General features: G+C 43.2%; 1 protein-coding gene across 1 annotated transcript in view; it reads left to right on the forward strand.

Moving 5' to 3' along the window:
• fgf11a (fibroblast growth factor 11a) overlaps positions 1–24,346 on the forward strand; it is a gene marked incomplete at both ends in the record, with an annotated part of 82,883 nt that extends 58,537 nt beyond the window's left edge. The window contains 2 exons of the mRNA XM_080051685.1: positions 21,267–21,465; positions 24,210–24,346. Of these exons, the coding sequence (XP_079907811.1) occupies positions 21,267–21,465; positions 24,210–24,346 (336 nt within the window). The remainder of the gene's footprint in view (positions 1–21,266; positions 21,466–24,209) is intronic.
• Positions 24,347–25,612: the final 1,266 nt, after the last annotated feature.

The raw sequence follows: 25,612 nt of genomic DNA on the forward strand, positions 1-25,612 counted from the left end.
CTGACAAGTCTGAGGTGGTGACATATGAAACTGTGTGTAATGTGAACGACTTGTGAAAAACTGGCTCACGGCGCGTCTCTTCCAGAAAAGTAGTTTCTCATTGATGTGCATAGAGAAAGCAGCAATGCAGAGCCACGGATTTGAGAGGTATATGGATGGAAGAACAGATGAAGAGACATAGTGTAGGGATCACAGAGTGCACTCTATATGGAGAAAAAACTCTCTCTTTTTTCCGCTTTTCTTTTCCCTGCCTCGGCCCACAGGCAAAGTGTCTGAGATCTTGTTTGAAGTGCATCCGTGCGCTCACTTCAAAGTCCATCTTTAACGCTGGCCGCATCATGCATACACACCAGAGGAAAGGAGATACAGGGGTTTTATGTCAGGTATAAGGATGGAGAAATGGGCCTGGAAGGAACTGACATATACACTGACACACACAGTCAGGTGCTTAAGCTGCGCCACATTATACAATATGTGGACACCATTCTGTTGGGACAAAAAGGCACACACTACTCAATGTCTTTCCTAATTTCGAGCAGCCTCTCACTTTGCTTAACAGAAATGTAATATTCAAAGCCCTTTTTTGGTCTAAAAAATGACATAACATGACGTCAAGTAGTTGGAAAGTCTGCTATGAACTCAGGCTCTCAAGTGTAATGTCTCAGTTTCCTATCTATACTTGTGATTCGAAGCAAATTCCTCATAATTGGTGATTCTTCAACATAGGTCATGGTTATTCTTAGTAGAGATGTGTAATGGAAAATGTACAGTATATTGTGGCAAGTCATAAAAGCCTTCTAAAGTTTTTTTTTTATAGAAATACCAGAATGTCCCAGAAAAAAACTTGGGTAGTGTGTAGTTCTAACTGTCAGGAATACTTGCTATAAGGTGAAACATAGCCCCAATCCATACTTTAACCTACATCTAACCCTCCAACCCATATAAGTAAACTTTTCCCCTAACGAGTGCCAGAAAATGGTCCTTGCACATGACTTTTCCAGGGTTTGGAACCCCCCCTATAGACAGCAGAAACCCTGCATTGTCGCACGCACACACACACACCCGCGCGCAAACACACACACACACACACAAACACACACAAACAGAAATATAGAGGTTATACTTACCCAGGCATTCTCCTGACAGAACAAAGGTGACCCATTTCCACTAAGGGAAGGAACCACAGGGAAAGAGAGAGAGCGAGAGAGAGAAAGGAGGAAAATAGTTTGAGAAAATCCCTTCTGAGATGAAAAGGGAGGGAGGACGAAAGGGGAGGAGGATTTTTCAGCCCCCCATTTCACCTTAAACTACCTTCGCTGCAATTGTTCTCTGCAAAAGTGAAAACGATAGAGATAGAGAGAGAGTGTGATGGAGAGAGAGAGACTGAAATAGAGGAGGAAGGCTTGTTTTCTGCTAATTGCCCTGAGGTTCTGGAGATAGGCAGGGCAGAGCCTTGACACCATGTTATGTAAGCGTTAGATAGTACAGGCTACAAGGCCCCTGCCCCAGCCCCTGAATGGGTACGATTTTTTTAGCAAGCGGTTACTGTAAATAAATAACCCCAGTGTCATTTTTTATAACATGTACTTGTAAACAATCTGAGGTGCCATTTTAGGGAACGGGTACAAATGTATTTTTAATTGCTGTAGAAGAAACCTAACCGTGGGACAGTGCGAGAAGGGGAAACACTGTTGCTGTTTTATTTATGTGTGCTTTCTTGAAAGATTAATACTATGGGGGCGATGTTTGAGATAATGGCTGTTAGTTTGCGGCGCGGTTCTTTGGTCCGCATTGCAGGGAGGAAAGAGAAATCACGGTATGGGAAGCGAAAAAAGTTCTGAATATACTGTAGGCTACCTGCCCAGCACTAACTGGCAGATAGACACCATATGCAACTAGCTATAAAACTTAAATTTGCTGTTGTCACAACACTTCGAATAAACGCTAACGTAAAATGTGTAAATAAGCATTGGTTTGCTCACAGGTTGGCATTATGCATTACAGCTTGTTTTTACTGCTTTACAATGTCTCAAATATAAGTTAAAGGAATACTTCACCCATACGGAACCGGCGTTATATCATTATAAAATTGCTAGGAAAATATAATGAATGAGGTTTTTCTTCCCTCAGTCTAACGTTGGCCCAGCTGTCCTGTTAATCCTAACCACACATTTTCCCATGCGTGATGTCACACATGGGAAAATGTTGGGTTAGACAGTGAGACCATAAAACACTCTTTCTGCCTTTTCTCAGGCTAGGATGAACCGATTTTGAAAATGTTTGCACATGTATACTAGATAGTATATCAGAGTTCAATACACCTTCATGTTCCCACCGTTGAAGTAGGTCTTTAATGGAGGTTTCGAGAAAAGTGTGGTCGATAGTTTAAACATAGTCTCCTATACATTACATTACGCTGAATGACTTTTTGCCATTTTTAATGAGGGAAGTCCTCATTCCTACCTGGATTTGTTTTGGTTGAAACACTTTTCTTCTCTATTGCAGCATTGTGTGTCCCTCAAAACTGAATTGGCTTTTGCCAAGTTGCGTGTGTGAACATCATTTGTACGAGACAACGCTGACAGTTACAACCTCATAATTTGCTTGCTCAAGCTGGAATCTAGGAGTGTATTTCTCCAGCAGCAGGGGAAACAAAATAAGAGGCATAGAGGGTGTTTCCTGGTGCTTTCTTGTATTGCAATAACAAAGGCTCACCTCGGCTGCGGCAGTGTTCCAGTGGCTACTCAGCATTAATCTTTCATAGGGCCTCTGTGGCAGCGCAAACTCACACACACGGACACACACACACACACACACACACACACACACACACACACACAAGCAGATAATTACAACACTTATTTAAAGGATTGAAAGAGACTTGGAGTAGCTTCTCCCTGCCGTACGTTTGCCAGTGATGGCTCAGAGCAGAGGGAAAAGCAGTTTTTTCCAGCTCGGCTTTTCTTCAGCCCCCATCGTTTATCTTTATATTTATCAGCTGCATCGTTTATCGTTAAAGCTCCTTAGTTGTAATTCTCTTTTTGTTTTACTGTTTTCTTCAGTAGTTTCTGTTTGGTCTATTTCCATTAATGTGATCTCATTGTTTTTTTCAAAGAGGGTCACAATACATTTCTCCCAAGCCACTGATCTAATTTAATTATGTTGCCTTCTATAGAACGAGCAAATATTTTTGTTCTCGCCACTTTTTCTCGCAAGCTATTTAAACAGCTCGCAACACAGCAATAGATTTTATACAATTATTGTCGTCCATTGTTTATTCTGTTTGTTGTATGGGGGTAAAGTAGCCAGTTAACAGGGCCGAGAGAAAGAGAAAGAAAATAACTGATTAGAGGATAAGAAAGTCCCATAAGCAATTTTTTGGTCAAGGTCAGTGACGGCTATAGAGAAATGCTGTCTCATCCACAGGGAACTCAAAGGTTAGGGGGGGGGGGGGGGTTGCGGAGGGAGAGGGAGGGGGTCCTTTAACTCTTGGAGAATGTATTCATTTTGTGACACAGCGAGTGTCCAATCGTTGAAGGGTGAAGAAGAGGTCAAAAGGCCTAACCATTAGCTAATGCTAAGTGGAACTGGTGTAAAGGGAGGTGAAAGGCTCCTGTCATCATTGGCTGGCTATAAAAGTCACAGTGAACATGACATAATCAATATGACCTTGCACAATAAAAAAAAAACAAGGATATTTCAAATACGCAATAAACAATGTGACGTGCATGTGACGTGACGTTTGATTACTCTATCTCGCACTGTAGTGGTGTGGAGGTGTTCCCCCCACCCCCCCCCCCCCCCCCCCTGCATACGCACGGCATGAATTATTGATCACATTGGGAGTGTACGGTAAATCCCCAACTCCCCTCTCCGTTTAACAGACGACACGCTTAAAGCACCAGACACATTTAACACAGCTGCGGTGAAAGCAACTCCCGCCGGGACAAGGGGGGGTGGGGGGGGGGGGGGGGATTACTTTACTTGGAAAGGGATGGACTTTTTCCCTCTCTTTCCCTCTTCTCACAACCAAACATCCACCAGTTTTTGAGTACCCATGTAAGTCTTAGGAGGGAGATGAACAAAGAACAGGCTTAGTTTATATACGATACCCTATGCAGAGTAATCTACCGGAAAAAGGTAAACGCCCTCCTAACGGTTCGTAATTTGTGAGTTGTTGTTCGCAAGATCAATAAAAACGAGGAGTGGGAGTGAAGGGGCTAAATGATGAAGCCAATGTAATTTTGTCCTAACAGAAAGGGGGCGCCCTTAGCTCAGTTGGTAGGGCGTCCCCCCCATGGGCCTCGGCCAGCAGCGGACCCGGGTTCGATTCCAGCCCGCGGTCGTTCTCTGCATGTCACTCCCCTCTCTGCCCCATTTCAACTCTGTCTCTACACTATCAATAAAGCATAAAAATGCCCCCAAAAATATCTTAAAAAAAAAAAAAAATGTCTTTCAGGAGGATGAGAAAATGAGATGATGGCGCTTTTTTAAAACATAAATTAGTTATGTAACATCATCCACTTTTCCACCATGAGTACAAGGATCATTAAGTTCTGGCCATAGACTGTATATAAAAGACAACGCATGCGTTGCTGCTCTGATGGCTTAGATTAGGGTAAATGAATGAACCTACCTAGGGACTATATTTAGACCCATGGGCCTTGTGGTTCCTCCAAAGGTTCTTTGTCCCTTGGGAAAGTTCCTTTCGGTTGGAAAAGGGACATATACTTATTTGACCGCTACACACACAGACACACAGACACACACACAGACAGACAGACAGACAGACAGACAGACAGACAGACAGACAGACAGACAGACAGACAGACAGACAGACAGACAGACACAATGTAAAGCATCCTATGTGGCTATCCATACAAGTTACAACCCACGCATGTAAATCTGTATTCAAGGCCAGAGCTCCCATGAATTCCTTAAGGACAAAGGGGGTGCCAGCAGGACAGTTTGATTGACAGAACATGGCTGGATCGTATATACCACTATAGTATAGAACAAACCAGGGCTGATTGTTGTTGCTGTCTTGAGAGAGAGAGAGAGAGAGAGAGAGAGAGAGAGAGAGAGAAGGATGTCCTGACAGGCCCAGACTCATAGCCGAACATAACGTCTCCGCTGGGAGCAACAACCCGCCACCGCGCTCATCTCTCTCCCCATATCCCTTTATCCTCCCCGCTGTCTCACTTGTACAGCTTTTACTCGCCTGTCAGTCCGTCTCGCTCCCTCTCCGCCCATTTGTGTCTCTTGTTGGCCCTCTCTCGTGGTTCAGAGTCCCCTCTTTCCCTCCGCGGCCATCACTCCCCCCCTCCTCCTCCCTTGCTTTTTGGTCACCCCATGAACCTCTTTTATTCAGAATATATATATCCCCCCGTCTTGATGTGTGTCCCTTATCTGCTGTCCTTATACTAGCTCTGTCCTCTACTTCTCTATGTCCTTCTTTCTCTTTGTCCTGTGCCCGCTCACCCTGAAACCTTTCTTTCTTTCTTTCTCTCTGTCAGCTCTCCCCCCATCTCTTATTTTTATACTTTTCACCCTTATTCTGTCCTTTCACCATTCCGTTAAAGGTGAAGTCAGCAATTCTGGGGAATGCTTGTTGTCACTTTTGTCAAAATCAGTGAATATCTACTTACGTTCCCGCTACCTGTACGTACTTTGCATGTGCTGAAAAAAAAACCCAGTGTTAATACACAGCCTAGACTCTGTAAACAGGCATGTCTACATATAACTTGTTAACAACCTTTGTTTACATAAAAGCTCAGAGAGAAATGCTGTGTGTGTATTAACACACAGTAAAGACAGGCAGTGGAATGTGAGGAGTTTATTTATTTATTTATTATTCTTTCGGACAATTCCACACAATACACAATTTTCTCTTGCAAATATTCATACATCATACTTTGTGTTGTCCGAAGGGAGACGGAAGAAGCCAAAGGCTTATCAGGTCCCGCCCCCATTTTCATCAAATTCGGATTCAGATACACAGTTACTGTTACAGAAAATAAAAATAAAACAAACAAAAAATTTTTTTTTTATATATAAAGTATAGAGTTGTTCAATGATTTTGATAAAAAGTGATTTTGAACAAGCATTCTCCAGAATCACTGACTCCACCTTTTAACTGCAGCCTGTCCATATACAGAATACATGCTCAGAGAAACCTGATTCACCCATTCAACCATATAACCCTGTGTTTCCCCTCTCTACTCCAGGCCACAATCCATTTCCTAAAACTAATGTGAACTGACACTAATGCAGGGACTTTCTGTTTTGAATACATTTCTGTGACAGTATGTCCCGTGGAAGCATCTCCCCAGATACCAATCAAGAGATGTCTTCCATTTGAAAATGCTGCCGCAGCAAAGCTGTCGCGGTGCCAAAGCCGTTGACAGCTGTCCCCAGGTGAATGTTAATTGTGAGGGCACGCTGGAGCAAGTACAAGACACGTGTTAGGCAGTGGCGTGCTTTGGGTTAACATTTTGCAGCACCGCTTTAATCGTATGATATAACTACACAGTCAATAGAGTTAATATTAAAGGAAAATCAAAAAATGCCACGATGTAAAAAAAAAAAGAACCCATTCCATTACCTGTTGACGAACTGCATTAAAAGTTAACTTAAAGTTACTTAGAGCTCAGTATTTGCAATGGATCAAATGACTTGGTAATGTGAAGTGGAGAATTATCACCAGCGGAGCATTTAGCTACTTAACAGTCAGACATTTCCCTCAGGTGTTGGCTGAGAGCAAGACAGAGCTAAACGGGGAGCGAATATTGGATAAGATGAGATGATACTGTATGTCAATGTTGCAAGTGGCTAAACAAATGTCTTAATATCAGTAAAGGTATAAGTCGGCATTCTGTACAATTAATGCAATTACTGATTTTTTTTTTTTCTTTTTCGCGTGACATGACATGTAGGCTGCATTAAGTCATCGCTGTAGCTGGCCCTAAGGTCAAACTGCCGTCTTTATTTCTATGATCCGATTTAATGTTGGTATTCCGAAATCTTATAAAAATCTAATAATCTTATGAAAGAACAAAGGCTGACTCTGTGGTGATAACTTGCACACCTCAGAAACCTCTGTCATCGCATAGCCCAGCTGCATAAAGACAGACTCCAGATGGGCTGCTTGTATCCATCTGTCCTTACACATCCGCAACAGTACAACCCTCCTCTTCATCAATCCCCTTTACTATTTCACTGTCTACTCCAGTCTACATGGCTCTTCAATTCCCTCACCTACTTTTTACCTCCAATCACGTCCAATACCCTACATATCTAACATCATACATTCTGAGAGATAATACATGGTCACCTCTCACCAGTATCTATTTTACCCCCTGGAAGTTCAGCTCAATTAATGGTTTTTGAAGGACCTTATATTAATACATGTTCAAAGGGCCCAGGTCTATGTGGAGGGCTGTGTGCAGTGTTGCTGGAGTATATAGCGGGGGCATTCAGGCGTATAGCTGGGGTTAATGGCGGTGGGAAACTCCTTGTCGCGGCTACATTGTCTGGGCTGGTGCTGCCAGGGACCCGCTTACCTGTGGGCACCTCCTGAAAATTGCTTTCTGATAAAAATAGTGCTCAGCCGTGGACCTGTCCCACTTTATTAGCCCGCGTGCACTGGGAAAAGCCTCCTGGGTAGTAAAAAGGGAGGGAGGTGTGTGTGTGTGTGTGTGTGTGTGTGTGTGTGTGTGAGAGAGAGAGAGTGGTGGTGGAGGGGGGGGGTGCTTGGGGTTGACATGTTGCAAAAGGCACACACGCAGAGCGAAAATACACACACACACACACACACACACACACACACACACACACACACACACACACACACACACACACACACACACACACACACACACACACGCTCCCCTGTGCAATTGAGGCATCCTCTGCATCCCCCACAAAACACACATGTGCAGCCAGGTAGAGACAATCTGACAGAAGCAGCCAGACTTAATTGGGCCGGACTGCGATACCTGGGACAAGCTCTATTTGGCCAACACTCTCCTCAGTTAACAGGGGGAGAAAGTTTGGCAAAGTAAAAAACTTTTACACGGCCGAATGACATTGTGGATCTACACTAACATAGGGTGAACAAACATAGCTCCACCAGCGGCCCAATACTGAGAGTGGAAGGGAGGGAGGCTAACAGTAAATGAGACCCATTTTCCGCCTGTTTTAACATGCTGTTTCAGGGGAGTGCAAGCAAGCAAACAAACAAACATAGCCGCAGCATGGGTATCAATGGCATTTTACGGATGCCTGAGGGAAGGTATTTTTCTAATCCAACGCCCCTACTAATTTGGAACACAGTCTTATTTAATTTTATAAATCCAAAAATACCAGGTACAGGTCTTTTAAAAATGCATTTTCAGCATGTTTTTAAGAAAAGAGATGTCTCATAAATCAGACAAGAACAAACTATGAACAAATACATCTGTTTTCACCTTAAGGATAGTGCTAAAAATGTTTAGTATAAATGAAGACATGTCATGGATAAAGTGACCAGTGCGTCACCTTAAAATGTTTGGTACAGGAGTTGAATTTTTTGATAAACTCTGTGAACTTATTGTCCGGTTGTGCTCTGCAGTAGTCAACCGATTCCTTTTGCAAGTATATCACCAAGCTTCTTTCACCAACTATTTCACAAAGATGTGTGGATTACTTTGGCTTCACCAGTACCGTCTGTTATGAACAGACCTCCAAAATCATCCTCTCTTCCTCACCTCTGGGCTTATTCACTCCCTGATTGCAATTCCTGTTCCATTTTTCTTATGCCATACCTCTAATGTGCTGGTTGTTTAGTGCCCCCCCCCCCTCCTCTCTCTCTCTCTCTTGCCTGTCCTCTGTACTGTTTATACTGTCTCCATAGGGACTCCTTTTAGAGATGCACAGAGATGCAACAAACGCTAAATAGGGAAAAAACTCTGTTCACATGGCTTCAACTTCAGAGAGGAATGATGAAATGATGAGAAATGGAGGGCAGGAAAAAAGGGCAAACTAAGGGATGAGGAAGTGAAAGAGGACGAGGTGACATGGGGACAGGAATTTCATATCCAGCCTTAAAGCTGCCGCAGCTTTACATCCGGAGCCAGCACAATTAGCCCTGCTGCAAATTGTCTGACAAGAGTTACGACTGTCCCGGATGAGCTGAGAGGATAGAGGATAACCCCCCCTTTCCGCATTCTGATCAGTGTTAACAATCCATAACACACACACACACACACACACACACACACACACACACACACACACACACACACACACACACACACACACACACACACACACACACACACACACACACACACACACACACACACACACAGACAAGCAGACAAGGATACATGTCCAGCTGTATGCACATAGATAACATTTTATAGAAGAGTTTAATAGGACGTCGAGCATAAATGGGCAGAAAGCTCAGTTCACAAGCTTTCTCCCGTCGTAAATGATTTCCTATGAGTGGAAGTGTTCTTTATACATATCATGTCTTGTCGTTTTGCTGCCATGTCGCACAAAAGCAGTTATTTGGGATGGATGAGTTTGCGGTGATGTAGGGAGCTACCACATCCATCATACAGACTGTGTTCTATTATAGCGAGCACTGAGCAGGTCCTTTTTTTCCTCTGTGGAGACAGGGTGGAGAGAGAGAGAGAGAGGGTGAGAGAGTATGAGTATGGGTACGTCTCTTCAAGAAATCTAGCTCACTTAACTGGTTTTCCTGCGGAGCCTTTACAAAGAGTAGGTCACAGAATGTATGCAGGGTATACAGTATACAGTATATACTGTACTTGGGAGTGGTTGAGGAGGCTGAACGAATTTACAGCAAGATCAATTGTAATTACATGAGGTTGTTCCTGGGTAATAATGGCTGATATGAATAATTAAATGGATGGTTGATGGATCGATGTTTCTTGGTGGCCATGTATTTCATTTGCATCACTGTATGATTTTTTTTTGCATGCACTGCCTACGCCCACCTCCTTCATTGTAAATTATGTTTAAAATCATAGTTTGACTATGAGACCGTAAAAACAAATCTTTTGGCCTGTTGAACACTTACACATTAGCCTAAATACTCCACAGTGGTCCCCAATAACTCGCAAGCTTTGTCTTTTTTTTCGTCCTTTTGGTAGGGCACCATTGGTATTTTGCTTAATGTAAACTGCTGCCTGCTGTGATTGAAAACAGCATTGAGATTTAACCAAAACTGTAAACAGGCACGCTGAGGTCATTTATTGGATGATGGTTCCAGCTGTGTAGGAGAGATGTTTAGCACCCTGGATAGCTCCTTAAATGCTTCCTGCATCAAGATCAGCACCTTGGAGAGCACCGCAGCACCTGCGTTCCAAATCACATAGGCCGTGTCTGAACTGCCATACTAACGTCCTACTCATACTCATTTTGACTTCAATTTGAGTATGTGACGGTTGGGTATGCGAGTTTGGGTATGTGAGAAATTCCCGGATGAGTACTAACTTCCGGGAAGATTTTGGGTATGAATCGATCGTATACTTTTCCTACTCAACCGCCCCACAATGCACTGGGTCAATTCTACCCGCCCAGGAAAATGAAATATTTTCGAGCAAGTTGCTAGGCAACAACATTGTTTGGGGTTCCGCGATCTGACAACTGTACGTGCAGTCATTCATACACTCTTACAATAGATAAGAGATGAAGATAAATACCTAACAACATTAGAGTCACTAAGTGAAATGAGTGTTGTGAGTCTGATAGTGGAGAGAGATCAGAACAGATCGCTGTTCCACACGCCGCGGCTCGTCCAGCTCAACTCACAGACAGCTGAGTGCTGATGAGCCGGACAGAGAGCGTCGGAGGGATCCTCCGCCTCAAAACATCATTATTATAAAACAAGAGGTCTAAAACACAGATGATGAACACAGGACTGTAAAAATCTAGTTCAATATCTAACCTGTAGAGGGCGGTTATAAGCTTAACAGTGTCTAAACTGCCTGAATCTTATAAGAAGAAGAAGAAATTCTTCATTGCTTGAGTATACTTCAACTGAGAACGTTTCAGACGCAGCTCGCATACACAATCGATCTTTGAGTAGAGAGTATGCAGTATATAGATGGTGAGTATGTAGGATGTAGGACGCTAGTATGGCAGTTCAGACACGGCCATACTTTTCCTTTTTACTACACTACATAATAAAGTACAAAAGAGTTTTAGGGCCACAGGAGTGAAAACAAATCAGGTAAAGGAAGATTTTTTTTCATTATGTCGAGAAATGTCAAGAATAAAGACGAATACTCCAAAATGCTATTGGAGTTACTGGGGCATTTATGTATTTTCAGCATGCTACAAATGACGTGCATATATTGGGACATCCTAAATGTATTCCTGGCATACTAAATAGTAGGGAAGTATGGAGATTGGAACGCAGGGATAGTCATTTATTGGAGGAAGGTTCCAGCTGTGTAGGGGAGATGTTTAGCACCCAGGATAGCTCCTTTACAGCTTCCTGCATCTGAATCAGCACCTTGGAGAGCACCACATCACCCAGTTAAAAGTAGGTTGCCAAAATAAGATTAGTAAGTCCTTTTTTAGGATTATTTAATGATAAACTGTTATTTTTCTATTAAGTTTCTGATTAAAACATGTGATACTTAACAATTGTTTCAGCTTACATATTTAGTCTACTAGTATAATGCTTTTTGAATAGTGTATCTCCCTCCCTGTCTTTTTCTGGCACATTGTTGCTTGATAGCACCATTATCAGTCCAACGCTTTATTGGAAACGCTTTAACTGCAGCTAAATGCTTCCTTATATCTTGTAGAGGTCAATTAAAAAAATACAAAAGTTAATATTATTTTCCATTGGAACAACTCATCAAATTGGAAATTAATTGAGACATTGGCACAAAATATAGGTGTAACAGAAAGTTTGGCTGCATCTCTCCTAACAATGTCTGACCATTTGGCTGCAGATAAGCTACTTGTGCAAAAAAGCAATGGCCTCTCATCAGTTATCATGCTGTCAGTACTATAGAGTAGATGATTTATTAATGCCATGTTGAATTTGCAGTAACATCCACACACAATGGTATACTGTATAATACAGTATAAGAGAGCATGTAGTGTGTACAAGTACTCCTTTGTCACAATTCCTTACCACTAGCAGACAAACACACACACACACACACGCACACACACACACACACACACACACGCACACGCACACGCACACACACACACACACACACACACACATACATACACACCTGACAGGTGGCGAACGGGCAATTAGTCAGTTCCCTCAACAAAGCTTTAAACAGTCTTCTTAAAGTGTGACCTGAGAGGACCAGGTTCCTTGCACACACACACACACACACACACACACACACCCCCGCCCCCCGCCCCCCGGTTTGCCTCCAACTCCTCTCCTCTGACCTTCCCTCACCCGCCCATCGAATCAGAAAACGCTTGTCTCTTTTTCTTTGAGTCAGCACTCTTGTTTCCTTTCCTCCACTCTCCTTGCTTTCTCGCACTTTGATCGACCCCCGCTCTTGTCGAACTTGCCCACACACAGACACACACACACACACACACACACACACACACACACACACACACACACACACACACACACACACACACACACACACACACACACACACACACACACACACACCGTCCTTTTCTGATGTGGCAGCAGCACGGGTGAGGAAATGGGAGTACACTGGAAAAAATACGTCTTCAAAAATAAGTAAAAAACAAGCGAAACACGCTGTATTTTGTAATAAGTGTATATTTACACTTAACACTTGTGAAGATGTCATGAAATAAGATGCAATATTCAAGCCTTTCAAGATAGAAGAGGTCTTGAGCTGGGAAAACTAATTTATAATCTATATTTGACTAGTATTAATTTGGGATGTGTTATGAATCATAATAAGCCTTTAATGCTCAAAAACAGTATTCTTCCCCAGACTTGTCCATATCATTCACTTCATTCCATGTGTAACTTAACTTATTTCAAGTAATACATTAGTGGCAGCGTTCTAGATTTAGGATAATCACCTAAACCAGCCTTATACTCTTCATGAATTAAATTCAAGCATATTGAACGAACATGCCCCTAAAACTCACAGAAATGTTGCCTGTTGGGTGTGATGAGATATTTTGACCACAAATTAGACTAATATAATATAATATAATATAATTGGTAAGATTTTGAATGTTTTGTAGTGTAGAAAAGGGGGGAGATGAAAAGGGTTGTGTGGAGGATAAGGCAGGTTATCTCTGGTTCCCTTTGGAAAATCCCCAAACGCACAGCGAGGGTCTGGCAGTCAAGGTGAGAAGCAGAGGACATCCCTCCCTCCCTCCCTCCTTGTGCTCCCGCCTGCACCCTCTCCAGCTGTTCTCATTACACCGCACGTGTGTGTGTGTGTGTGTGTGTGTGTGTGTCTGCCTTTTCGTCTCCGCTCATTTCTCCGTGTGTGTGTTCGTGTCAGAGGGTTCTTTCTCGCATGTGTCTTGTTTATTCGTCCTTTAGTGCGGGCAGACATCATGCACACGCGTGTTAACTTTAAGTATGTGCTTTTTGCAGGAATTCTCTCTAACTTGCTTGTGCCATGGTTTGTGAGACAGATGCCATTTAATGTGTAAGTGTGTTTGTGTGTGTGTTGTGCGTGTGCATGCTTGTGTGTTTTTCTGAATGCTGTGTGTGTGAGTGTGCATGTGTGTGCGTTCATATGTGTGTGTGTGTGTGTTATTCTGAATGCTATGAGTGTGTGTGTGTGTGTGTGTGTGTGTGTGCGCGTTTTTCTGAATGGTGTGTGTGTGTGTGTGTGTGTGTGTGTGTGTGTGTGTGTGTGTGTGTGTGTGTGTGTGTGTGTGTGTGTGTGTGTGTGTGTGTGTGTGTGTGTGTGTGTGTGTGTGTGTGTGTGTGTGTGTGTGTGTGTGTGTGTGTGTGTGTGTGTGTGTGTGTCAGCCCCTGGTCCAGCTCCAGTGCTCCTCAGGGCGTCCGTGTAAATGCCAGAGTGTTGGCAGAGACCAGGACCCCTCTCCGCCCCCAACACTGCTCCAAACTTTGTTCACTTCTCTGTCGGTCAGCAACTCGCAGACACTCATGAGAGTTCACCAGAGCACAGAGAGGCCTACAGGAGGCAGGAATCAGACAGAAACAGGAGCTTTGGAGCCACAATATATGGCTGTTGTGTGGTCCGTTTGACAACATGGTGGGGCAGGGAGAGAGCTGTCACTGCTGTCTTAACATTTCAAACCAGGATACAGCAACATGGAAAAAAATAACACCATTTTCTGCCAGCCATCACCGCTCACGCTAAATATCCAGCTCATATGTTTATTCCACACAAGACAACTTAAGGTTTGAAGTTCATTCGCGACCTTGCAATTGGCATTTGACATAATAAAAAAAAAAATGTCATGCTGTACACGGTTTTAATTACATGTCATTATTGTAAACCCAGCCTCACGTTTTAGAGATGATAAGTTTGGATTATAAAGTGTATTTGCTCTGTATTAAATGACTCTGAATCATACGTAGTTTGTATATCCAAATACATAAAAAAAAAATATATATAAAATACTCATAGGGTCTTTAAAATATCACCTTCAGTCTTCCCCTAAAGAATCTCATGTCTTTTAAACAATGTCCAAACAGCATTGTTCACCGTTTGTATTGCAAGTCGACCAGACAGATTTAGCTTTTAAGACTCTGTTTGCTGCTGCAGGATATGATAAAGTTGCTTTGAAAGGCTTTTGGTTATTTTGCCACTAAGCTGTTGTAGATGTTGATTGTTTACAACGCCCGGGCTGGCTACTTTGTCCCTCCCGCCCCCCCCCCCCTCTGAGAATACAGCTGGCTTGGAAATGGGAAGTTTTTTTTATTTATTTTTATGGGGGACCATTTGTGAGCTTTTTCCTCTCCAAATGCTGAGTGATGCTTTCTACAAAGGATTTGAAAGAGCAGTGCTGATGACAACACTATACGGAGAATATGCCAGCGGGGCTACATGTTGTTGCATAAATTAATAAATGATCATTACTCCTATCTCTAGACAATTATTTTTCGCAAGCTGCTATGATGCTTCCTCAGCTGTTTGTTTTCGATTAAAGTGTTTCTCTCTCTCTTTCTCTCTGCTCATTTGCTGAGATAATAATCAGCTTTGCTGGTAAACAAGCCCTCTGTACGGCTAACCTTGCTCTGTGTGCTTTTACTGCTGATTCTTATCCTTCTGACGAAAGTTGCAGGTGAATATTTCATCATTCACTATACATGGAGGACGGAAACTCTTATAATGTAGCGTCACATCAAATGTGCCCTGGTACTGACTCGCCTCAGATCTTTTTGATGTTCTCGACGCATGGTGATGATAGAAACTTCTTTACACATAATTGCATCGTATGAAAAAGAAAAAAGGGAAACTCCTCTCGGGACCGTTAAAGCCTATTTTCCAAGTCGTGTCACAAACTCAACCCCCCCCCGCCCCCCACACACACACACACACATCCCGCCTACAGTCCTACAGAGCAAGTGCCTTTTTAGATGAAAGCAAAACACATCTCAATTCATGATCCGTCCAATATACTTTTATGGAACCGTCATCTCTTTAAACTTTTTTCGCCCGCAGGACATTTAAATGGCAGTTTCTTCTTGTTATTGGAGTGTGAAATAAAGAGACAGGAGGGACAGAGTGGAGATAGGGGATGCTGTGGACGGGGGCTCTGCCAGACTAGACTGACTCAAGCTCGTCGTGAAGCAAACCTTTGACCTCTCCATCACACCATGGCTTTCAACACCATGAGACACAGAGTGAATGACAGCAGCATTAGCGATGTAGCGTTGCTTGTCGAAAATGTAAATAAATGTTCAAATCTAGATACAATGAAGTTTTAACTTTATACTTTGATGTGTTGATGCATATATTGTGATGCCTTTGCTGTATGCAAGCGACAGCCAAACACCAGAGGCATTATATTTTCGGATTGTCTGTCTTTCCGTCCATCCGCATGTACAGTACGTCTGTCCATCTGTCTGCTTGTCCGTTCTTGTGAGCGCAATACTTATTAGATGTTAAACTGATTACCTTCTGGAGGTCAAGGTCTATTGTGAGCTCAATATCTCTCAAACGCTTTGAGGGATTTTATTCAAACTTTGCCCAAACGTCGAATCCGACTCACAGATGAACTGATTAGATTTTGTAGGTCAAAGGTTACTGCGAGGTCACGTATGTTGAGGTCACAGTGACCTTGTAACACAGCTTTAAGGAGCTTTAACCTTCTTTAAAGCATTGCCTACCACCACTGTTCTTTTGCTGTTCGGCACTTGTATGCCTAGAAGAGAGATATAACCACCAGGCTGTAGTCATTGTTTAAATTAAAGTCATGTTTTGGGCTTCTTCGCAGCAAAGGTCCCTCCCTATAGATGTTGTCATTCCATGGTCAGCATACATGGAGCTAATTTAAATAATTTCTCGCACTTTTGGGTAATTACATGTGCATCAATGCGTCGTAGTTTTTAAGATTGTCTGGTCCTGGTGTTGTACTTGACGCTATACTTGTCGTTGGTCTTGACAATTGACTATGAAGAACACCTGTTCTAACTGAGGACATCACAACAATGACTTGAGACTGACCCATAAACTTGCAAAAACAATGACATTGTCCCACTTCTGCCATATGTGAAGCCCATCAGCCTAAATATCTATCCCTCTGATCGGTTGTAAACACAGGCCCTGGCCCGCGAAAGCCCCACTTTTGCTTGAAGGAAGCCATCCGACCCACTGGTGCACATTTGGGGCCATTTCATCTGCTAAGGCCACTATTGATCAGTTGTAGCTGCTGACACATGTTACTGCAAAACCCCCATTTACTCAAAGCTGTAACAATGGGCCACCTCTCGTATGTTTCTCTAGTCATCTAGAGTATTAACACACACACATAGGTGTTCCCTATCGACGCGGTGAAATACATTTGTCCTCTGGGACGTGGTCGATAAGTGTCTGCGTCTTAAAGCCTGCTGGATTAACCTGCGCCTGCCCGGTCGCAGCTTGTAAGTCGTTTTGAGTTCTTGCCGCTCGGTTGCGTCGCCGCGTCGTGTGTCCAATCAAAGCGTAATCCAGGGTTTTTTTTTTTCACCGCACTAATGCCTATTGACTTCTCACAGAGGTCTAACATTGAATCAATGTTACGCTGAGGGCATGGGCACGCTCAATGGTTAATGGTAGCCATGAACCAGGCTGAATAATGTCTTTTAGGTGCCAACAGATGGAAATGAGGTGTGTGTGTGTGTGTGTGTGTGTGTGTGTGTGTGTGTGTGTGTGTGTGTGTGTGTGTGTGTGTGTGTGTGTGTGTGTGTGTGTGTGTGTGTGTGTGTGTGTGTGTGTGTGTGTGTGTGTGTGTGTGTGTGTGTGTGTGTGTGTGTGTGTGTGTGTGTGTGTGTGTGTGTGTGTGTGTGTGTGTGTCATTGCTGGAGAATAATACTACTGTACTTGATCGGCGTACCTTATACTTATCACTCAGGTTGTCTTTTTCCCATTTCCATCCGTTCCTCTATACTCTTCTTCCAACTTGTTCCCTATTGCACTACCATCCATCCATCCATCCATCTCTCTCTCCCTCTCTTTCTCTCTCTCTCTCTCTCCCTCCCGTCTGTGGGAGTGAGCGATGAGGGATGTGACCAGTCCATCCGTCATTGTTGATGTTGTGTGTGTGCGTGTGTGCATGTGTGCATGTCATCTGGCGCCGGGTGGCCTCCCACTGATGTAAAAGGGATCCGTCATGTCTCTCTGTCACAACAGCAGATACGCATGAGTGGATGTACATGCCAGCACACACACACACACACACACACACACACACACACACACACACAGACACACACACCGAAACACACAAACATGCAATCCTGTCTCTTCTAAATCTATCTATCTTGGTATGTGAGGATTTGAGTAAAAGAAGTAGCTGGTCATCAATACTTTTTATTAACCCTGTCTTAATCTGATGACTGAGTGTGTTTCTCAATTATTTATGCTCCATATAAAAAGTAGCTATATATGCTAAAGCCACATGAAAGTTTATACATTTGGTCAAATCGGGACCTTGACATCTTTCACAGTTCAGTCAAAAACAGCTTTGTGGAGCAGCTAATTGGCCCTGCAGTGTTGTGCAAGGCAATGATATCATGTTGCATTACTGGTCAGGTTTATATCCGTCCCTGCGTGCTAAATCCCATTATGCAGCATTATGGGACATTTCAGCTAATTCTGCCTCAAACCCAGGGACAAACAAACAAGAGTTATAAAAAAGAAAAAGCGGCACAGAAATAAATCCTTGTGTGGATTTGTGGCTGCTGTGCCACTGGAGTGGTTTGTAGCGTGCTAAAATAGGCCCTTTGGGAGGAGGGGGGGGGGAGCAGAGCATTATGGAGTGGCGAGGAGACACCAGTTAATTTTGGAGTGGCGACAGGAGCCCCCCCCCTAGAATGGCCTGTGTGTGTTTGGAGCAGCCCCTGCTGGACACAAGAGGAGCTGCAGAAATCATAATAGAGTCTGGTTGGTCTCTCAGTTTAGGGGAATATAGCCGCTGTATGTCAGTATCTTGTTGGATGAGCTAGGTGAAGGAGTTGAAAGGAAGCTGGCTATTTACTAGCTTTTGATTGAGAGAGGAAATTATCAATATGAAGTCTTGTCAGACAAAGCGCTGTGCGGACAGATGTGCGTGTGTGTGTCCCCTCTGTGTGAATTATGTGTCTCTACAAATGACTGCTTGATAGTGTGTTATCCCGTAAGGCATTGCTGATGGCAGCCTTAGTGTTTGTTTGTGACAAAGTAGTATGTGAAATTCAGGCCAGGACCAAAGTGTATGAGCCCCCTTTATATACAATATGTATTTAAAATTAACTTAATTAAATAGAAATGAAATGTCCTCGACAGTGGAAGTTTCTTTTTGAAATATTTTCCGACCATTATTTTGACATTGCGTTTTATTTTGAAGAAGTATTGGAATTAAATGACGTGAAGAATTTAAAGTTTTATTTTGCAAGGGGGAAACGGTATATGAACGATTCTGTTAAACCGAACAGATTGGTTGAGACGGTGTTTAGCGACTGCAGGTCATATTTCCTCTCCTCCATAGCGCGTGCCGTTTTAATCGTGGATTCGAAATGTGACGCAAGATATTGCCAGTCGTCTTCTTCTTTACGCACACCCGTGGGACAGCAGAGAGTGTTGTAATATTGTACCGAATTGCTTGGATGTAGTTTAATGAGAGAAAAACCTTGCCGGGGGGAAGTGTCAAAGTCTTTCCGTGTGTGTTGCTGTCGACACAGAGATGAAAGATGAAGGAAGAAGGCTCGGCTTGAAACACCTGTCTACACTTTAAAGGGGCGAGGACGGATTAGAGCAGAGCCTGTATTTCCCATGCTGTGTGTTTGTGTTCATGTGAAGAGGTATTGCAAACACACAACAAGTTGTAATGTGCAATTCTAATAAATGAACTAGTACAATCGAGATCAATGTGTTGTCTAAAAATGACAAGATTTGTATCTGATTTATATCTGATATGTGGCAGAGTAGAAGTATAAAGCGGCGTACACATAGCAAAGTAAAGCACATACTCTACTTTTTTCAGCCCAGCACTGCACCCCTGGTCCCTGTGACCTTTTTGGCCTGTTAAAGGTGACATGAACTTGACATTAGACAATGTACTATTGTTTCACAGTGTAGGATCCTAGGAATTAGTGTTGTTGTTTTGAGAAAGTCCGCCTCATTTACACACATGCAACCTGCTCTTACATCCAGATTCAGTTTCATTTGCCTAGTTGATCAACTTTTAATGTTGAGCCTGCCTGTATGTGTGTGTGTGTGTGTGTGTGTGTGTGTGGGTGTGTCTTTAGAAAGCAGACACACACACACACGCACGCACGCACGCACGCACGCACGCACGCACGCACGCACGCACGCACGCACGCACGCACGCACGCACACACACACACACACACACACAAAGTGCACAGACGATGAGACAACACACTGCGTTTTGTTAAACGTGCTTAATGATAGCAATCTGATTACACCTTCCAACAGACCATAGACCTTTGGATTCCGCTCCGTGCTATTAGAGCAGAGTTAATGGGAGACTGAGGGGAAATGAATGGCCGCCTAAGTGAATGGATGTGTAATTAAAGAATAGACGATACAGTCAATGTAATTAGCTTGTTTATGCGCGCTACAATGGATACAGGCACACCAGCAGAGAGACAGAGAAGAGATAGAAGAAGAAGAGTCAGGAGGAGAGGGTGAGGAGAGGGTGAGCCAGAAATGAAAGAGAGAGAGAGAGAGAGATAGAGAGAGAGCGCAAACTCCTTATTCAGGCCTTTTCTGCTCACCCGTCACATCAAGGCTCCAAATCAATCCTGCAAATTGGTTTGTTCCTCAACAAGGTTACCAAATGACGGAGGGATGGGGGGAGAAGTGGAGAAAGAGAATATGAGATCGAGAGGGAATATGTGAGGCCTGTAACGACAGGGAGATGGAGATGGAGGGGGGATGGAGGAGGGATGTCCCGGTGTTGAAGTATAGTCTAATGCAGAGCTGTGTGTGTGTGTGTGTGTGTGTGTGTGTGTGTGTGTGTGTGTGTGTGTGTGTGTGTGTGTGTGTGTGTGTGTGTGTGTGTGTGTGTGTGTGTGTGTGTGTGTGTGTGTGTGTGTGTGTGTGTGTGTGTGTGTGTGTGTGTGTGTGTGTGTGTGTGTGTGTGTTAGAGAGAGGGAGAACGCTGAAGGCCGACAGTGGGGTTGTTAAACCAGGGAGAGGGTGAAGGATCCGTCTGATTGTTGTTTGTTACAGGTAAACCGAAAGTGGCTGAGTTATGGCATCCTGACTCGGGAACCACTCTATCCATGTGGCAAATGGGCGCGTGCACATGTTGGAATTAGTTTGTCTGTGAGTGTGTGTGTGTGAGTGAGAGTGTGTCTGAGTGTGTTTGTGGATGCGGCCGCACATTTCCCTGTAACCCTGTCAAGATGAAATGTGGGGCCCATTTCTTCCCATTCCCAGCTCTTTGCCTGTGGAATCGGCGAGTAAATATATAAATAAATAACAGAGGAGATCAAATAAACAGTAGACACTCCAAATGTGTTATTCTTCTACTCTGACCTCGCGTGTGTGTGTGTGTGTGTGTGTGTGTGTGTGTGTGTGTGTGTGTGTGTGTGTGTGTGTGTGTTGTGCTTCTGTACCCATTTGTGTCTTTTCCAGGAACACTTTACGCCGGAGTGTAAGTTCAAGGAGAGCGTGTTTGAGAACTACTACGTCACCTACTCGTCCATCCTGTACAGACAGACCCAGTCGGGCCGGGCGTGGTACATCGGCATCAACCGGGACGGACAGGTCATGAAGGGGAACCGCGTCAAGAAGACAAAGGGGGCCGCACACTTCCTGCCCAAACTCATTGAAGGTATACTGAATATTGATATACACCTAGCTCAAGCTGTGCCATGGGACAGGGGTCAGTCACTGGTCTTCACTGCTACAACTTGGGTGCTTTTGTTTTTTTCCACCGTATTTGGTGCCAAGTTCCTGTGGTCCAGTCATTATACTGTGTGTCTAGTGTAATGAAGTACACTAAGAGTACTCCTAAGGAGCACTAAAAGTTCTTAGTAAGGAGTAATTTCTTAAAACCTATTCACAAAGCTGATAAGATCAACTTTTACTAAGGACTGGGAGGGACTCCTAAGCTAAGACTAGAGGGCGGTGTTGAACCTGTCGCTATGGATGATGTCATGTTCATACCTTCTATGCCCACAGTGATTGGCTGAGAGGGAATGAGTCCCTAAGAGTGAATTTATGATAGAAACACTGTGGGAGATATCCATATTGTGTCGCTGTATTAAGTAAATAGTTTTTTATATACAATTAATGACAAGTGACACTGATTTAACATGAAACCAAGATACTGCAGGGTTTCCCACACATTCGTTCACAATTAACCTACAATAGCGCCCCATAGGTCTATTCATTTTAAACTTTACAATGATTTGAATCGGAAAAAATATCCTCATTGAAGAGCTGCACGCCATGCACTCTCACTGTATTTCTCTCAACGGACTACGCAGCAATAGTCAGGCAGCGACAAACCAGGAAATTCACCATTTAGAAACAACAGTTGGCGAAATCGTAAAGTGCATGCGGAAGGAAAAAGGCGAGACGCGCAACTCTACAGTAGCGGACCTGTGGAACGGAGGAGATGGTGCGAAGCAAATTAAACCCAAAGGTGACACCAACAGTAACTTTCTGTGCATCGTAAACCGACAGCAACTGCAGGAAAAGGGACTTGATAAATATTTTTTTATATAGATATAATAAATATAAATGTGTCTGTCTATACTTTCTAAACATAGCTTTACTAAGATCATTAAACCCTTACGGCTATTAAGGTAACTTTTGTAAAGCTCACTAGCATTAAATCTCTCCAAAAGGCCATCAAATGAGTGTCTGTGATTTACTCTTAGTGACTTAGGAGTCCTAGCTTTTCATAGATTTAGGAGCTAGTTTTAGCGCTAAAATGCTTATACACTTATCTTAAAAAGTTAGGAGTCCCAAAATTAGGAGTGAAACGCCCCTTATTTTTGAGAGTTACTCCTAAATCAGCACGTTAGGACCTACTCTTAGTCTTAAAATGTTTTGTGAATACGGCCCCAGGTCAGCATCAAATGTTTTGAGCATTTAAAGCCATAGTGCGTAGCTTTAAAAAAAAATATGAATGTTGGTTGCTTTCAGATTATTACCAAACGAGTAGACACAAAGTTGATTAAGCCTATCAGCTCCACAACACTCAATCTGTTTTTCTCAGAATGGCAGCTTTTACAAACTGGTGTCATCCCCCAACACTGGCGCAATGGTTTGATAACTCCAAGAAGTGCCCACAAAATGTTTCAGTTGTTGATTCTACTGTTAAAATAGACCTGGATATATATATATATATATATATATATATATATATATATATATATTGTAACTATAAGGTATAAAATCCATGCGCAACCAATCACAGAAAGCTTACGTCAGGTAGATAAAGAGACAGTTTTTCTAACTAAAGGTGGGGTATACGATGTCAAGAGTTTATCTTCGAACTAACCTTTTTTTTAGCGTGCACACATTACGAACAGAAAGCAGATGGTGAGTAGATATTGGTTGATTTTGACAATAAAAATGCTGGATTACTATAACTATGAGTATGCCTTTAATCAGAATTCTTCATGGAAGTTACGCACTACAGCATTATTGTAAGATATATCACAAAATTTGCTATCTAAATTCAGTCATTATTGGGTTGCATAGAAAAAACAATGGCAACACAGATATTGATTGCAGCATAATCGTTCAATCTTGACCTTGGACACAGTAATTGGAAATAGAAGGCTGGAAAAGCAATCCCATTTTCCTAATAAAAGAGGAGTACTGTAAGTAGGGTGACCTTGCGCTGTGATTGTTACGTCAAAAGGCATTTACCTTCACATTGTATTATATTACCTTTTGGAAATGCTGCTCCACGACTAGAATGCCTCTGGGCAAATACCTATAAATGACTGTGTGTATATTGTAATCACCAGTTCTCTACTAAAGGTTAGATTTTTATTTATCATTGGAATTATTTTATGATATTGATCTTTAGGATAAGTAATATTGTTTACAAAATAAGAGAGTGGACAAAATAATGTAAACACCCAAAGAATGCACGGTATTTACCATTGCCCACATTGTGAGGTAAGTGAAGATAAAAAAGGGTAGGGTATCGTAGCAGAATCAGTAGAGGAAAATGGAGGACGATAATATCACCCCTAAACATTTAGTTTAATTAACCAGACTTGAGGTAGTGGTGGATGATTCCATCTTAAGTAACCAGCTTCTTGTCCTAGAAGGCCATCGTAGCTCCTGTAAATTCTCTGAAACGGAGGGGTTAGCAAGGGGAGCGATGCAATCTATAATCTCCCCGCTTGATGCAGCTGAGTACTCCAATGTTTATCTGAATTTGTTGCAGGAAAATGAAGTGGAATTTTTCAACGGATGACCTCAACTATAGCCAAAGAACTAGTTGTTTTGTGTAAAACAAACTCGGAGTCCTTCATCTACAGTATATTGTCCTTGGTCTTTACCCCTAACGTCTTAACTTTTTTTTCTTCAACTCTCTCCCTTCCACAGTGGCCATGTACAGGGAGCCCTCGCTACACGACGTCGCATCGCAGAGCCCGCCCAGGAAAACGCCCAAGACCTCCGGCGACTCGCCCGCACACGAAAAGAAGGACCTTCAATCCAAAACCAAAACCAAAACCTCCTAGCGCTCAGAGACAGGTGGAGGACACTGGGCACCAGCGGACACATGAACAGGGTTGTTAGGGCTACAAAAAAAAACAACACCCCACCCCACACACCCTTCCTGCTGCCTGCAACACTGACCCCACAAGGTGCACTTTATGTGTGTAAAGTTGGAGAAAAAAAAGGTCCAGGTACAGTGGGAGGTGGCCAATGGGAAAGCTCCTTTTACCTTCACAGACCCCGCCCTCATCCACACCAGCCCTCCACCTTCCTATTTATCAATAACCTCTGTGATTATCAACAAAGCCTGGGATATAAAAAGCAATAACTCCACAAAGAGGTGATTGGTCGTCGAACATTGTATAGCGTGTGTCACCACAGCACCACAGTTTAACGTGATGGAAAGGAAATCCCACACGCCCTCAATAGCCATCGTCATGACAGCGACATCCTTCCACTCAACCAAATATCAGAGCAAAGTCTTCCTGGTTTTTTACCAACACCACCACGGGTAAAAAAAAACCTCCTTCTGCGGCATGTACTTTACAAATGGGTTCTGTGTTTTTTTATTCATTCCTTTCCCCACAGGGTTCCATTTCTAATGTTAGCCTGACACAGAGCCATGCTAATGCGAGGCATTAAAAGGGACCCTTGCACACTTTTGTTCCGCAGCCCATCTGCTCGGTCCACATCTTTCGTGTGTGTCAGCGACTTTTTTGAGACGGCCTGGATACTTGTCAGCCCTGCGTGTGCGTGTGCGTGTGTGTGTGTGTGTGTGTGTGTGTGTGTGTGTGTGTGTGTGTGTGTTTTTGTGCATGTGTGTGTTCCACTTCTTCCTCCGTTCACCTTTGGAGCGATTTGATTAGTTTTTGACATGGACTCAATTTTCCACTCGGTGGCACAAGAAAAGCCCTCCCGTCCTCTATGGCTCCGTTAATGGAGTCTGGGGCTGATCAGAATCTTTCGACCCTTAAACGAGGGGCCAAGAGCTCCCTCGGCACACTGCATAACCACACACATTCACTCATTAGGTTGACATTTAGACACACACACACACACACACTCACACACACACACACTGCAAAACGTGGAGGTGTGTGTATTGTGTATTGCACACACTGATATCCATGTGCGCCAAGTGCAGAAAATGATCTCACGACTTAACACACTTAACACAATGACACGCATTAACATACACTCACAAGTGCACATACACACACATGCTGATGTGGTGGTGAGTGTGAGTGTGCAGGTCCTTGGAGACAGTGAGGATATCATCAGTGAGATGG

Source organism: Ammodytes marinus (genome assembly GCF_949987685.1).
Source record: "Ammodytes marinus genome assembly, chromosome: 23".
Classification (NCBI taxonomy): Eukaryota; Metazoa; Chordata; class Actinopteri; order Uranoscopiformes; family Ammodytidae; genus Ammodytes; species Ammodytes marinus.